The 15,016-nt window shown below is 51.9% G+C and overlaps 1 protein-coding gene across 1 annotated transcript; it reads left to right on the top strand.

The window, feature by feature from the left end:
- On the top strand, nucleotides 1–7,753 carry MCM2 (minichromosome maintenance complex component 2). Its single transcript, XM_073575038.1, has 16 exons — nucleotides 1–143; nucleotides 1,487–1,677; nucleotides 1,755–1,924; nucleotides 2,017–2,280; nucleotides 2,400–2,619; nucleotides 2,710–2,917; nucleotides 3,004–3,138; nucleotides 3,562–3,753; nucleotides 3,847–3,940; nucleotides 4,131–4,381; nucleotides 4,465–4,591; nucleotides 4,673–4,785; nucleotides 5,480–5,722; nucleotides 6,009–6,191; nucleotides 6,328–6,483; nucleotides 7,263–7,753. Exons 1-16 carry the CDS (start codon nucleotides 138–140, stop codon nucleotides 7,371–7,373), a joined length of 2,664 nt encoding a protein of 887 aa, XP_073431139.1. The 5' UTR covers nucleotides 1–137; the 3' UTR covers nucleotides 7,374–7,753.
- Nucleotides 7,754–15,016: the final 7,263 nt, after the last annotated feature.

Consider the following 15,016-nt stretch of genomic DNA (forward strand, 5'->3'; position numbering starts at 1 on the left):
CTCCGCCCTTGAGAAGGCGAGGTTTATGCAAACGAAGAGATTTTCGCGGGCTTGAGCGGGTCACGTGGTATTTTATTTTCGCGCCAAACCGCGTGAAGGAGAAAGGCAGAAGTGTGTGACTCCGGAGTAACAGCGACATGGCGGTGAGCGGGGAACGGGGAGTCGAGAGGGAGACAGAGAGAGGGATAAAGGAGCACGGGCAGCCAGCTGTGGGACTATGTCGCCCAGTTTGGGGCCGGAGCGTCAGAGGAGCGCGGAGTATAGAGAAATCCATGCGGTGTAATAAGAGACTTATCACCAGTTATTACTACTGTCATCATTTTATGTAGAGATGTCGCTGACTACACACCTGTCGTTCCCCACCGGCGGGCTCTGTCGTCGCGAGGCGTCCCCCACTGCCGGCACGTCGCGAGGCGTCCCCCACTGTCGGCACGTCGCGAGGCGTCCCCCACTGTCGGCACGTCGCGAGGCGTCCCCCACTGTCGGCACGTCGCGAGGCGTCCCCCACTGTCGGCACGTCGCGAGGCGTCCCCCACTGTCGGCACGTCGCGAGGCGTCCCCCACTGTCGGCACGTCGCGAGGCGTCCCCCACTGTCGGCACGTCGCGAGGCGTCCCCCACTGTCGGCACGTCGCGAGGCATCCCCCACTGTCGGCACGTCGCGAGGCGTCCCCCCACTGTCGGCACGTCGCGAGGCGTCCCCCACTGTCGGCACGTCGCGAGGCGTCCCCCACTGTCGGCACGTCGCGAGGCGTCCCCCCACTGCCGGCGGGTCGCGGGGCGTCCCCCCACTGCCGGCGGGTCGCGGGGCGTCCCCCCACTGCCGGCGGGTCGCGGGGCGTCCCCCCACTGCCGGCGGGTCGCGGGGCGTCCCCCCACTGCCGGCGGGTCGCGGGGCGTCCCCCCACTGCCGGCGGGTCGCGGGGCGTCCCCCCACTGCCGGCGGGTCGCGGGGCGTCCCCCGGTTGCCCACTTTCCCCTCCGGCGGCCTCTGTCGGCACGTCGCGGCTGAAATACACTTATGACCATTAAAATAAATGTCTGCACACAGAATAAACCGCTGACTGTTCGGTGCCGCCGGTGATGATCTGGCTTGCGGTTAGTGGCGGCGTCACCCGTAGAATATTAAATGTCCATATGGAGATGTTCCTCGGCCTGGGGGCTTCTGTGACCGTCCTGTGAGCACCTGGGTGGTGGTGATTTTCCTCGTCTTGTGTTTCCTACGAGGCGGCGTCACCGTGTTGTGATGCAGCTTTGTGGCCTGGACCCTGGTGATGGAGGGAGATCTTCATGTAGACGGTGTAACGGGGAGCGAGTTGCTCCTCGGGGCCGCGGTCCAGCAGCACGTTTCGCCCCGGATACTGAGGGGCAATGCACACCTCCATGTTGGAATGATCCGTTGTTGTTTTCCTTCCCACCATCCATCAGACCAGAATAAAGTTTTGTAGAAGTTCTGCATCTGCTGACCATTAACCCTTCAATTGCAGGATTCCTCAGAATCATTCTCTTTTGCCACAAGCCCCAGAGGCGGCTCCAGGCGTGGCGATGCCCTCACATCCAGTCCCGGGCGAGATCTTCCTCCCTTCGAGGATGAGTCTGAAGGTCTCTTGGGAGATGAGGGTCTGCCGGTTAACGAGGAGGAAGATGGAGAGGAGCTGATCGGAGACGGCATGGAAAGGTACTGATAATCCGACCACCCGGGCTGCCGGCGGCCCACGCTACAGTCAGCATTTTCATCTCTGCTGTTAATTTCAGGGATTACCGGGCGATTTCTGAGCTGGACGTGTACGAGGCCGAGGGGCTGGACGATGAGGATGTCGAGGATCTCACCGCCAGTCAGAGAGACGCGGCTGAACAGGCCATGAGAATACGAGACCGAGAGATGGGCCGGGATTTGGGGCGCATGCGCAGAGGGCTGCTCTATGGTAGGTTTAATGGTAACTGTGTAAGATCTGCTTGCTGTCACTGAATGGAAACCAGATGTGGATCTTTGGGGTTTTTTTTTCCTTCTGATTAGACAGTGACGAAGAGGAGGAGGATCGTCCGGCACGTAAACGTCGTCTGGCCGAGCGCGCAGCAGAAGGCGCCCTGGATGAAGATGAAGAGATGATTGAAAGCATTGAAAACCTGGAAGATATGAAAGGCTACACGGTGAGAGAGTGGGTGTCAATGGCCGCCACGCGCCTGGAGATTTACCATCGGTTCAAAAACTTCCTGAGAACCCACGTCGACGAGCATGGGCACAATGTCTTCAAGGAGAAGATCAGCGACATGTGCAAAGGTAACGGGAGACCTCCATAGTGGGATTCTTGTGGTTTGTGTAAACGTCCCCTTCTGATATCGGGGGGGGGCTGGAGATGGACGTTCCATAAAGTGATCTGTATGATAATCTCCTTCCAGAGAACAAGGAGAGCCTGGTGGTGAACTACGAGGACCTGGCCGCCCGGGAGCACGTCTTGGCGTATTTCCTCCCTGAAGCCCCTGCGGAAATGTTAAAGGTTTTCGACGAGGCTGCGAAGGAGGTCGTTCTGGTCATGTACCCCAAATACGACCGCATTGCTCGTGAGATCCACGTCCGCATCTCTCACCTCCCACTGGTGGAAGAGCTCCGGTCGCTCAGGTGAGTCCGGCTGCCGTCCGTGGCTTCAGGATTAACGTGGTGCGTTTGTGCCGTTATCTGACCGTGCGTCTTGTGTTACGTCCCATCCAGGCAGCTGCACTTGAACCAGCTGATCCGTACCAGCGGGGTGGTGACATGTTGTACGGGGGTCCTGCCGCAACTCAGCATGGTGAAGTACAACTGTAACAAGTGCAACTTTGTCCTGGGGCCCTTCTTCCAGTCTCAGAACCAGGAGGTGAAGCCGGGATCCTGTCCGGAATGTCAGTCCCTGGGGCCTTTTGAAATCAACATGGAGGAGGTACGACACTAGTTTAATAAAGTTCTGCAAGTGCAAAAAGGTTTCCTTTCTTGCCCTTAATGTATTTTTTTTTTTTTCTTTACCAGACTGTGTACCAGAACTACCAGCGTATCACCATTCAGGAGAGCCCAGGGAAGGTGGCGGCCGGCAGGCTTCCTCGCTCCAAAGATGCCATCCTGCTTGCTGATTTGGTGGACAGCTGTAAACCAGGAGATGAAATCGTGAGTTCTGCCTAAAGTTAGAGAGGTATTCCCACCTTATAAAGCGGTGGCATAGGAGTCACCATTGCTTGGTCCAGGACCCTCACCAGTTGGCATCACTTCACAGCGGCACCTTAACCACTGGTAATGTATCACAGCAGCACCGTGGTTTGCAGACAATGCGTGAAAAACCGAGAAAGAGGTGCAGTCCCAATTCAATGCTGTGCCCCCTTATCCATTTTCTGTGCATGGACAGGGCACCGTTGTAGTTTTCTCTCCTGTGGTTGGGGGCGCTCCTTCATTCTCAGGTCGGACACCCTCCAGTTATGAAGTTTCTGGTGATATGTCTCCACTTCAAGACGGGAGTACCTCTTTTAAAAACCACTCTCTGGAAATCATTAGGGCACCTATTACATAATTTGGGGTTGTTGTCCTTCCTGACAGGAGCTCACTGGGATTTATCACAACAACTACGATGGATCTCTGAACACGGCCAATGGTTTCCCGGTATTTGCCACCGTCATTCTTGCGAATCACATCACCAAGAAAGACGATAAGGTGGCCGTGGGTGAATTGACTGATGAAGACGTGAAAGCCATCGTGGCCCTTTCCAAAGACGAGCGGATTGGAGAGCGGGTGAGAGGGGAGACGTAGTTAACGAGCTGTACTCGCGACCCTGGCTCTTTTCTCAGTGACTGGTCTGTAATGTCAGTGGTGGGTTTATTGCAGATTTTTGCCAGCATCGGTCCGTCTATCTATGGACACGAAGACATCAAGAGAGGCCTTGCGCTCGCTTTATTTGGAGGAGAACCGAAAAACCCAGGTGGGTACAGAAAACTACACAGGAATGTGTCCAGCGTATAGTTAGTGGGGTTTTGCTCCTTTAATAGCTAATGAAGGGGTTGGTTTCCACCAGGCCATGCAGTTGTTGCAGCTACCATCGGATGTGAAGGATTTTTTATAATCTTGGATAAAGATCTTAGTCTTAAAAATGATTTATTTCTCCCCCTTAGGTGGAAAGCACAAAGTCCGTGGGGACATCAATGTGTTGCTGTGCGGTGACCCCGGGACAGCAAAATCACAATTTCTGAAGTACGTGGAGAAAGTCGCCAGCAGGGCTGTATTCACAACCGGCCAGGGGGCTTCCGCTGTGGGTCTGACGGCTTACGTCCAGCGGCATCCGGTGACCAAGGAGTGGACACTGGAAGCCGGCGCTCTGGTCTTGGCGGACAGGGGAGTGTGCTTGATCGATGAGTTTGATAAGGTGAGTTCTAAGTCGTAGGTGCAGCATGTAAAGATTCCGTCCTTCCCCCTATTTGTGTATTTATGCATCTGTCACTTTTGCAGATGAACGACCAGGACAGAACCAGCATCCACGAAGCCATGGAGCAGCAGAGCATCTCCATCTCCAAGGCTGGCATTGTCACGTCCCTGCAGGCTCGCTGCACCGTCATTGCTGCAGCCAACCCCATTGGTAAAAACGTGTGGTCCCCCCCCACCTAGTCACAAGCCTTGCACCAGGCCAATCCCTCAATGACTTTTACTTACTTTTTAGGAGGACGTTATGATCCATCGTTAACATTTTCCGAGAACGTGGATCTAACTGAGCCCATTGTGTCTCGATTTGACGTTCTGTGTGTGGTGAGAGACACGGTGGACCCCGTGCAGGTGAAGAACCTTCTGAATTTCATTTTATTCAAAGCTCTTGACTAAAACCCATAATTCCAAACTATTTTAGCAATGATGCTCCCCAAAAAGGAGAAATGCTCATTTCACACCTATGTATTGTCCCAATTTGTCATGCTCTGTATGTAACGCTGCATCCCCTCTTAATCCGCATTCGGCCAGAGCTATTGGTGCCGGAACTGTCTTTCCCTCGTGCACTGTGCCTGTCATTGCCCAATGGCTCAATTGTCCTGGTTTGAAAGCCTTCCTCTGTTATGCCTGTATGTAGTGTGACAGACAGGAGACCAGATGTGGGGGCACGTACCCACCCCCGCTGCCCCTGTAGTTGATCTTGATATCTCCTCTAGTGATGGATTAAAGCTTTTACAACAGGAAAACGGTTGGCGGCCATTACTCCAGGGTGAAAAAAAAATTAATAAAACTACATAAATATTAGTGATTTTGCAGATTGTCGCACTATTAAAATATATTTTATTGTTGGACAGTTCAGGGACTATTTAATTATTGGAATAAAAGAGTCAGACTCTGCTCTTTTTTCTTTTTTAGCCACTAGAGGGAGCCTGAAGCATCAGTGCTGTAGGATTCTTCCATTCAATGTTCCTTTCCTTGCTCTGCTCAGCAGCGTGGCTCATCACGTGGCCTCTTTGTCGTAATAACTGTTTTCTGTCATTTTTAGGATGAAATGCTGGCCAGGTTTGTGGTCGGCAGCCATATAAAGCATCATCCTAGCAACAAAGACGTTGTAAATGGCGACGCAGAAGAAGTCGTTCTGCCCAATACATTTGGCGTGGAGCCACTGCCCCAAGAAGTGCTGAAGAAATACATTATATATGCCAAGGAGAAGGTCCACCCAAAGCTGAACCAGATGGATCAGGATAAAGTGGCGAAAATGTACAGTGACCTCAGGAAAGAGTCCATGGTAAGCCCTACATCTATCTAATTTACAATTTCCAAATTTGATTTAAAAAAAAAAAGTAACGCTACTGTATTACGGTTTGTCCACCTGGTTGCGCTGTTGTAGTACGGTTTGTTCACCAGGTGGTGCTGCTGTATTCTACTTTCCTGCCACCAGGTGGCGCTGTGGCCCCTTACCCTTTTTTTTTTTTTTTTTTTTTTTTTGTACTTTTACTGTTTTTCCCTTATGTCACACAGCTGGTACATAATGTAATATTCCTTCTCTTGTTTTAATTCTTTGTTTCCTTCAGGCAACCGGCAGTATCCCCATCACAGTGCGACACATTGAATCAATGATTCGTATGGCGGAGGCACACGCGCGAATGCATTTGAGGGATTATGTGGTCGAAGATGATGTGAATATGGCCATAAGGGTGATGCTGGAGAGTTTCATTGACACACAGAAATTCAGTGTTATGAGAACCATGAGAAAGGTACGTCACTGTGCACATCACGCTGCAAACCTGCATCACACAATGTATCGTGCAGGCGATGCGACTTTTTGCGGGACTCGTCTGCAGGAGCGCTAGACTGAAAAGTGATTTAATGTGCAATATGTATTTATTGCAGACGTTTGCCCGATACTTGGCATTCAGAAGAGACAACAACGAACTTCTGCTCTTCATAGTGAAGCAGCTGGTGGCCGAGCAAGTGACCTACCAGAGGAACAGATACGGCGCACAGCAGGACTCCATCGAGGTCTCCGAGAAAGATCTCATAGACAAGGTAGATTACATGGCAGCAGCTGTCATACTATAAATGTCCATCACCGGTGCTGTCGGTGGCTGTAACGCTGGTGCATTTTTAGCTGCGGCATTAGGACTGCCAGTTCCAGCCCAATTAAAGGCATTAAGACCAGAACCTACTGGATCGTAGGGATCATTAATGCACTGTGGTCAGTAGAAGCAGAGCCAAGGCTGACTTGCAGTAGGATACGGATGCTAAAACGTTCCTGTGTCACTGCAGTCTGACTTATCGTGATGTCACCTGATGTCCAAAAGAGTATTGCAACTATAAAGGATTTATAGGGATTATCCAGCTACGTCCACATCGGAAGTGACCAGGGCCGATGGCGTCATTTCCCGCTCGCTTGCACTGTATATACCAATGGTGCAAGCGTCACCGATTGTGTTCGGGGTGCAGCATCAAGGGATGGAGTGATGAACAGCTATGATCATAGATAAAACATTTAATAAGTTGACTGCTTCTTTTTTTTTTTAAGAAAATAAAAAAAAGAAACCATTTCCATCAATGTAAATTCTAGCTAATGGTGACAGCGTTCGCTTGCAGAATCCAGAGTCAGAAATGTTTTCTGTGGCCGCGTTCATACCTTGCGGGTACAGCAGCGGTTATTGCCAGCGGAACGTTTCAATCCGTTGTTGCTGTAGGATGTAAACTGGTGATGTTTGACATCTGCGCCAAATGTGCAATGCAAACTCTGTGTAAATAGACCCTGGTCTTTACTAATGCTCCAATGTTTAAGCCTCTTTGTATTTTCCCCCCAGGCTCGGCAGATTAATATCCACAACCTGTCGGCATTTTACGACAGCGACTTGTTCAAGATGAACAGGTTCTCGCACGACGTGAAGAAGAAACTCATTATCCAGCAGTTCTGAGCCGGCACGCTCTGCGGGACACATGCACCTTTGTCAGCATATAATGAGGGAAAGTGGGGCGAGAAAAAAGATCTTTGTGGCAAATCTGCTTTTGCACCAAGAAGCGGCACCCGAGGCGTGACGCCCGCGCTAATCTTCATTAAAGTGACTGAATTCTCGATGCCGTGGCAAACTGGCGTCGGACAGACCGCTCTCCATAGAAAGCTTGTCGCCCCCAGTTTAATGTTACTGGTTTACCTTCTTTCTAGAGCAATGTGCACAACGTTCTGAGTCTTGCCCACGCACGGCCCGGGACACGTTACTTCTACGATAGGACTTCTCTTGTATATTTGAAGCTGATGCAACATGTAATTTTCTAGTAAAATATAACAAGTTTGATATTTTCCTGTATGATTGTCTAATCAGAAGGGTTAGAGTCTTGGGGGTTCATGCATCTGTGATGGGCTCATCGATGTAATTTAAAGGGGTTTTTTGCTTTTAGAAAAGTTTACTAATGTAAAATAAGCAATCGTTGTATCGGTAGCGTCGCTGTTAATTCAACATCCATAAGCGCTGCAGCCAATCGCTCAGCAGCTCTTGGCTTCTACAGCAGCAGAGTTGCTAAGTTCACTGACTTCGCTGTTGATGTCAAAACCCTGAGATCGGAGCAGCGGTGACTTTATGGCACTGGACCCAGGGAGGACGAGCACATGAGCTTTTTCTTTCCAAATCTGTGCCGAAAAATGAAAATGATAGCCATGTTCCATCGCAAGGCAGAGCAGCAGCGATGTACCTGCTCTTGTATGGGGTCTTTGCACCTGCCTGTACAGGGGCTTTTAGACTGCCATAACTTAACCACATTTTAGCCTACATCTCGGAGCCACGCCATGTGCACTCCGTACGTTTGCCAGGTTTGAGCCGCTCTTCTGGAGTATCTGTTAAACGGCTGTCATATTACCATATAGGTAATCAGCCGCTTAAGTTCATTCTAAAGTGGCGTCTCTGATCAGAAAACCCCTTTTCTCTATCGCTTCATTGGGGGACACAGAAACCATGGGTGTATGCTGCTGCCACTAGGAGGCTGACATTATGCAAATAAAAAAGTTAGCTCCTCCTCCGCAGTATACACCTCACCGACAGGAAGTAAGATATCCAGTTTAGCTTGGTGTCAGTAGGAGGTGGACACGGGTCTTTCGTTAGACCCTTATCTACCTCAGTGTGCGGCGTTTTTCTTTCAGGTTCCGGAGGGATACAGAGTGAATAGTCGCATCTGTAGTCCCACAAAGAGACTGAGTAGGGCATGTACTGCTACCCCGTATCCTCATAGCGCTCCACGGCAGGACCAAGAGCCTAGCACGGCCGCTCAGCACATATGGTCCTCACCCCCCGTCTCCCACCCACTCGCCTACCAGAGCCTGTCGGTTGGATGTCGGACATCATTCTGACGGATCAGACAGCGTTGGATTTTAATGGTACTCAGCAAACGGATCACAGTTGGGCCCCCGAGTCGCGTCCTCAGCAGCTTCATACGGCGGCGGTGCACCACAGAGCGGTCGCTGTGGCACGGCTGCGGGACCTCCGCGCCTCCCGGCGGCTGCCGCATTTACGCCAGGACCCAGCTTCACAGCTCTTCCCTCTCATCTTCAGGCGACCTTCCCGCCCGGCCAGCGGCGGTCCTCGGGAGCGGTCGCCGCGGCAGGGCTCCGAGGCCTCCACGCTGACAGGCGGCCGCCGCGGTTGATTTAGGCTTCGGCTGCGTCGCGGCCATGCCCCCCGCCTTCAGTCATAGACTGGCTTCTTTCCTGCCCGTTTTAGGCCTGCCCACCGGCTCTTCCCTGGCTAGCCTCTAATATTACAGCCGGCGGTGCCATCTTCTCTCTAGGCGATTAGCTCCGCCCATCTTCCCTGGGAGCGCGCTCCTCCCCTCAGGCTGCCGCCATTTTTTTCTTCAGCCTGTCAGCGGACTCCTTTTTTCTCTGCTGGGGCCTGCAAGCCGGACGAGCCATGTAGCATCGCTTACTGGGGGTATCACCGGACCGTGAGTAGCTCTGCAGCTGCAGAATGACACTTCTGCCATTCTGTCCCCCAACCTTCCGGCTCTGCTTCAGGGACCTTACTTCATTATGTCTATCCCTAAGTCTGTTCGTGCTCGTCCTCCGGCTCCCACTTGCACTTTATTCAAGTTCTTAACGTGCAATCGTACTCTGCCTAGACTGCAGCAATCCCATTCAGTCCGTCGCCGCCGGGAGCCATCTATTGCGTCACGTGGGAGTGAACCCCCCATTCCTGGCTGGGCTTCTTCTCTATCACAATCAGTGGCAGAACTCACCAGGGTGTCTCAGTCCCTAGTGACCGTTCTTGATAAGGTGCCCCTGGACACTTCTGCAGGATCCAGCAGGTTACAAGAGGCCCAATCTAAGCCAGCCAGCATAAGCCGCAAAAGGCCCAGGCAGGATCTCCAGCCGGAATCCTCCACTCGCCCCATCTCACCGCATACTCCTTCCCAGCAGTCTAGTCAAGCGAGGCGTTTTCAGACGCGCCATCCGAACAGATTTTACAGCTGGATTCGGAATATGACGCGGACATGAAGGTTACGGTACAGAACCTCATTGCAGCGATTAACCACACCTTCAAAACCACAGACTCCCCTGCGAAATCCTCAGATCAGGAGGTTTCGTTCAGACGGGCAGAAACACCTTCCAGAGTCTTCATTTTGCACTCTGAGTTGGGCAAGCACCCTGCCAGGCAAAGAGAAAATCTGACCAGGTGCTTTCAAAGAGGGAAGCGCCTCGGCGTGCTGTATTCATTTTCTCAAGAGCTCACTGACAACTGGTCGGCTTCCCCCTCTGTTATCGCTCCCATGTCCAGACTATCTAACAACATGGTCTTTCCGATTTCAGGTGTGGCGTCTCTAAAGAATTCTAACAGGATCATAGAATCTTTAGCAAAGTCAGCATTCGAAGCGGCTGCGACGGTGCTAAGCCCGGCCTTCACTTCCACTTGGGTAGCAAAGGCCATAGCTACTTGGGCGGAGGATCTCCGCCAGGGCATTCTGGCCCAACCAGAGCAATTGGCCGAGCTAGCCAACCAGATCTCCCACGCGGGGGTTTATCTGGTCTTGACCTCCTTGGATGCCGCGTCCTGCGCTCAAGCGTCCAGCAACGTGGTTGCAATCCGGAGTACAATTTTGCTCAAAGCTTGGCAGGCGGATTGGTCTTCAAAAAGTCCCTTACCAATCTGCCTTTTCAGGGAGTGCGTCTTTTCGGATCCCAGCTGGACCAGACTATTAAGACGCCACTGGAGACACAAGCTCTCTTCTCCCTCAGTCCAAGCCTCATAGACCCCCCTCAAGGCGTCAGTTTCGGCCCTTTCGGTCTTCCCGCCACTTCGCGACGGCAGAATACTCTTCCAACCAACAAAGGCCGCGAGTACAGCAGGATAGGAACAAGGTCTCCTTTAGGCCCACTCCCTCCTGGCGATCTCACCCAAGGCAGATCCTCCAGGTCCAGAACTGGACGGTCCACATCAGCATGACTATCAACGAAACCCGAGGCACCTTCCCAACTGGGCGGTCGACTCCTTTTTCTTCTCAGACTTCTGGCTTGCCTCAGTAGAAGACTCTTGGGTCAGGGAGGTTGTATCCTCAGGATGCAAGATAAAGTTCGCTTCTTGGCCCCGGACCCTACCTTAGTTCCGAGTTTTCTTTTCATCCATCGCCTCCCTCCTTAGTTCCGGGGTGATCGTGCCCATTCCCGAGTCAGAATGCTTCACATGGTTTTATTCAAACCTGTTTGTAGTACTGAAAAAATGGCGGCGTGGTCCAGCCACCCTGGACCTCAAGTTACTGAACAACAGAGTCCGCCTACGACATTTCAGGATAGTCTCTTCGTTCAGTAATCGCTTCCATGGAAGCGCAGTAATTCATGTGCTCAATAGACATTCAAGATGCCCTTCTGCATGTTCCCATCTTTTCCGGGCATCAGAGATCCCTGCGTTTCGCGATTCACCTGGACCACTACCAGTTTGTCGCCCTGCCGTTCGGTCTCACCACCGTACCCAGAGTATTTACAAAGATCATGGCGACGTTGATGGTCTTGTTAAAGATCAGAGGTCTCGTCCTCTTTCCATACCTTGATGACATTCTGATCAAAGCTCTGTCTTTTCACCAGTCTCGCCAAAGTCATACCATCGTTTCCGACACCCTGTCCAATTTCGGGTGGCTTGTCAACACAAAAGTCCTGCCTTGTTCCGACACAACGTCTTGTGTTTCTAGGCCTATCGTTCGACACCCGTTGATCGAGAATTTTTCTTGCTCAAGAAAAGATATCTCTGTGGCGAGATGTACGATCGCTGCAGAGCACATAGCCTCCATCTCTCTGGTCAGCCATGAAAGTCTTAGGAAAGATGGTGACGATGGCCGAAGCGGTTCCCTTTGCCGAATTTCACTCAACACCGCTTCAACAGACCATCCTGTCTCGGTGGAACAGGTCTGTCCTTTCCCTAGATCGGCCAATTCTCCTTTCGCCCCGGGTCAAACAATCCCTCAATTGGGGGCTGACATCACCTCTCATTTCTCTGGGCAGGTCATTCCTCCCGATTCACTAGCAGTTTGTGACGACGGATGCCAGTCCTCTTGGCTGGTGTGCAGTGTTTCGCAATCACACTGTTCAGGGTCGGTGGTCGACTCAAAAGACAACTCTGCCCATCAACGTCCTCGAGATAAATCGCCCTTATCTGTCTCTCTTTCACTGGGAAAGGCTCCTCAGCGGTCGGCAATCCAAATTCAGACAGACAATGCCACAGCGGTGGCATATGTCTATCACCAAGGGGGGACACGAAGTTCCTCAGCTAGTGGTAGTGTCCAAGATTCTTCACTGGGCACAGGTATCAGTCCCAGCGATTTCTGCGGTGCATATTCCCGGCATGGACAACTGGGCCGCCGATTTTCTCAGCCGCGAGGGTCTCGCAGCGGGAGAGTGGGCCTTACATCCAGGCATCTTTCATCAGTTTTGCCGTCGTTTGGGGACTTCGGACGTACATCTGCTGGCGTCTCCCTTGAACAGGAAAGTCCTACATTTCGTATCCAGGGACCGAGATCCTCTTGCAGTGGGCGCCGATGCTCTGACCACTCCCTGGTCTCAGTTCAAGCTCCCCTACCTGTTCCCTCCCCTTCCTCTTCTTCCCAAGCTGTTGAAGAAAATCAAGGCGGTAGGGGTCCCAGTCATCCTCATCGCTCCGGATTGGCCCAGAAGATCTTGGTTCGCGGACATCGTCAACCTGCTCGCGGACGTCCCCTGGAAGCTTCCAGACAGAGCAGATCTGCTGTCTCAGGGTCCGATTTGCCACCCCAATTCTCGGCCGCTCAATTTAACGGCGTGGCTGTTGAGACCGCGGTTCTGAAACGGTCAGGTTTTTCAGATCCGGTTATTCACACCATGATCCGGGCTAGAAAGCCTTCGTCTTCCAAAATTTATTATCTTACGTGGAAGGCCTATTTCACTTGGTGCGAGGCCAATGACATTCCGCCCATGTCCTTTTCACTCCCTTCTGTCCTGGCGTTCCAACAGACAGGCCTTGATACTGGCCTTGCCATCAGCTGTTTAAAAGGTCAAGGCTCGGCGCTTTCCATTCTGTTCCAGAAGTCGTTGGCCTCCCTTCCGCAGGTGAAGACCTTTCTTCAGGGAGTGGCTCATGCGGCACCTACGTACCGCGCGACTGTGGATCCATGGGATCTTAATCTGGTTCTCGAGGTTCTGCAAGGTCCACCCTTCCAACCTCTCAGGGAAGTTTTTCCTATCCCTTCTCTCCTGGAAAGTAGCGTTCTTGGTGGCCATCACCTCCATCCGGCGCGTGTCGGAATTGGCGGCCCTTTCTTGTCGCTCCCCTTTCTTGGTACTCCACCAGGATAAGGTGGTCCTGCAGCCTCTGCCCTCTTTCCTTCCTAAGGTGGTGTCCACTTTCCACCCGTATGAGGATGTTGATCTTTCGTCCGGGTCCAACTCATCCTCTTCAACACTCCTTGAACAAGCTAGACCTGGTCAGGGCGATGAAAGTCTACCTCGCTAGGACGACCCCCTTGCGGAAGACAGACTCTCTCTTCGTCATTCCAGATGGTGCGCGGAAAGGTCAGCCGGCCTCCAATGCTACTATTGCTCGCTGGATCAGATCGGCAAATTTGGAAGCCTACCGGGTCAAGCATCGAGTGATCCCTCCTGGAATTAGAGCTCACTCTACCCTGGCAGTGGGTGCCTCCTTGGCGGTGCACCACAGAGCTTCTGCATGGCAGCTTTGCAAAGCGGCAACCTGGTCTTCTCTTCACACGTTTGTGAAATTCTACAGGGGCCACACCTACGCTTCGGCGGATGCCAGCCTAGGTAGAAGGATCCTGCAGGCAGCGGTGGTGAGTCCGCTGACCTGATGGAAGTTTGCTTCTCCCTCCCCAGGGACTGCTTTGGGACGTCCCATGGTTTCTGTGTCCCCCAATGAAGCGATAGAGAAAACAGGATTTTTGGGTTGCTTACCGTAAAATCTGTTTCTCGGAGCATTCATTGGGGGACACAGCACCCTCCCATGTTCTGCAACTCCTGTTATTTGCTATGTGTCTTATGATTACAGTTGAGTTGTCTGTTTATTCTCTATTCTGTTTCTTATACTGCTTTCTCACTAACTGGAATCTTCCTGTCGGTGAGGTGTATACTGTGGAGGAGGAGCTAACTTTATTTGCATAGTGTCAGCAGCATACACCCATGGTTTCTGTGTCCCCCAATGAAGGCTCCGAGAAACAGATTTTACGGTAAGCAACCCAAAAATCCTGTTTTTTACTTTCCGAATAAACCATTTAGAACAGAAGTCGCACCATGTGCCTTTTCCATATGACCTATTGATGTTTAATAGGACTGATGGGACTCCTGTTATTCTAGATCCTGCAGGCTGTGCCATCAGAAATAAAGTCCTGGCGTATGATGCCTCTTATAGGAGTTGTGCAGGAGTTCTCTTGAGGATGGGTCATCAATAGGAGAGGGTAATGATAATCGGGTGCGGGAGTCTAGAGGACAAAATACTGCAATCTAGTGCAAAATTTTACTTATCGGTGTAGGTTTCTGCTTTTGCAGAGCATGAAATCCGCATGTGGTGTGTGCAGAATTGCTGCAGATCTGTGATGAAATTAAAGCAGGAAAATTAGTGCACCCGCCCCATCGGTTGGAAATGCTGCAACACTGTAAAAAATAAATAAATCTGCATCGTAAGCTGACCTGCAGGGCAGATCTTCAGACCGCCGCTTTACGCTGCAGTGCAAAGGGTGAAATACACCAGGGGTGAGCGATAAACCTGCCCGTCAGATCTGCGATGTCTGCGGCGTACAGAATAGCGGTGGCAGCTGACGTCTGACACTCAGCAGCAGATTGACGCTTAAGCTCTGAAGAATCTAAATAGCAGATGGGTAATTAGAGGTGAACTGCAACAGAGATTTGCTAAATCGGGTCAGACTGGCATCTGCCAGCTGGGCCGCTTCCTTATAGTCTGGGTGTCCGGGGTATCGTCTGTATCCCACTATGATGTACGGGCCGCACCTTACATATAGGTGGGCTTTCCAGCACCGCCTGCCTTAAAGGGGCGTTGTGCTTCCATGTTATGAAGCATGCGTCTGATGGGCCACGGTGGGC

The sequence above is a fragment of the Dendrobates tinctorius genome, unplaced genomic scaffold (genome assembly GCF_039654945.1).
Source record: "Dendrobates tinctorius isolate UK_male_01 unplaced genomic scaffold, ASM3965494v1 ptg000041l, whole genome shotgun sequence".
In the NCBI taxonomy this organism is placed as follows: domain Eukaryota; kingdom Metazoa; phylum Chordata; class Amphibia; order Anura; family Dendrobatidae; genus Dendrobates; species Dendrobates tinctorius.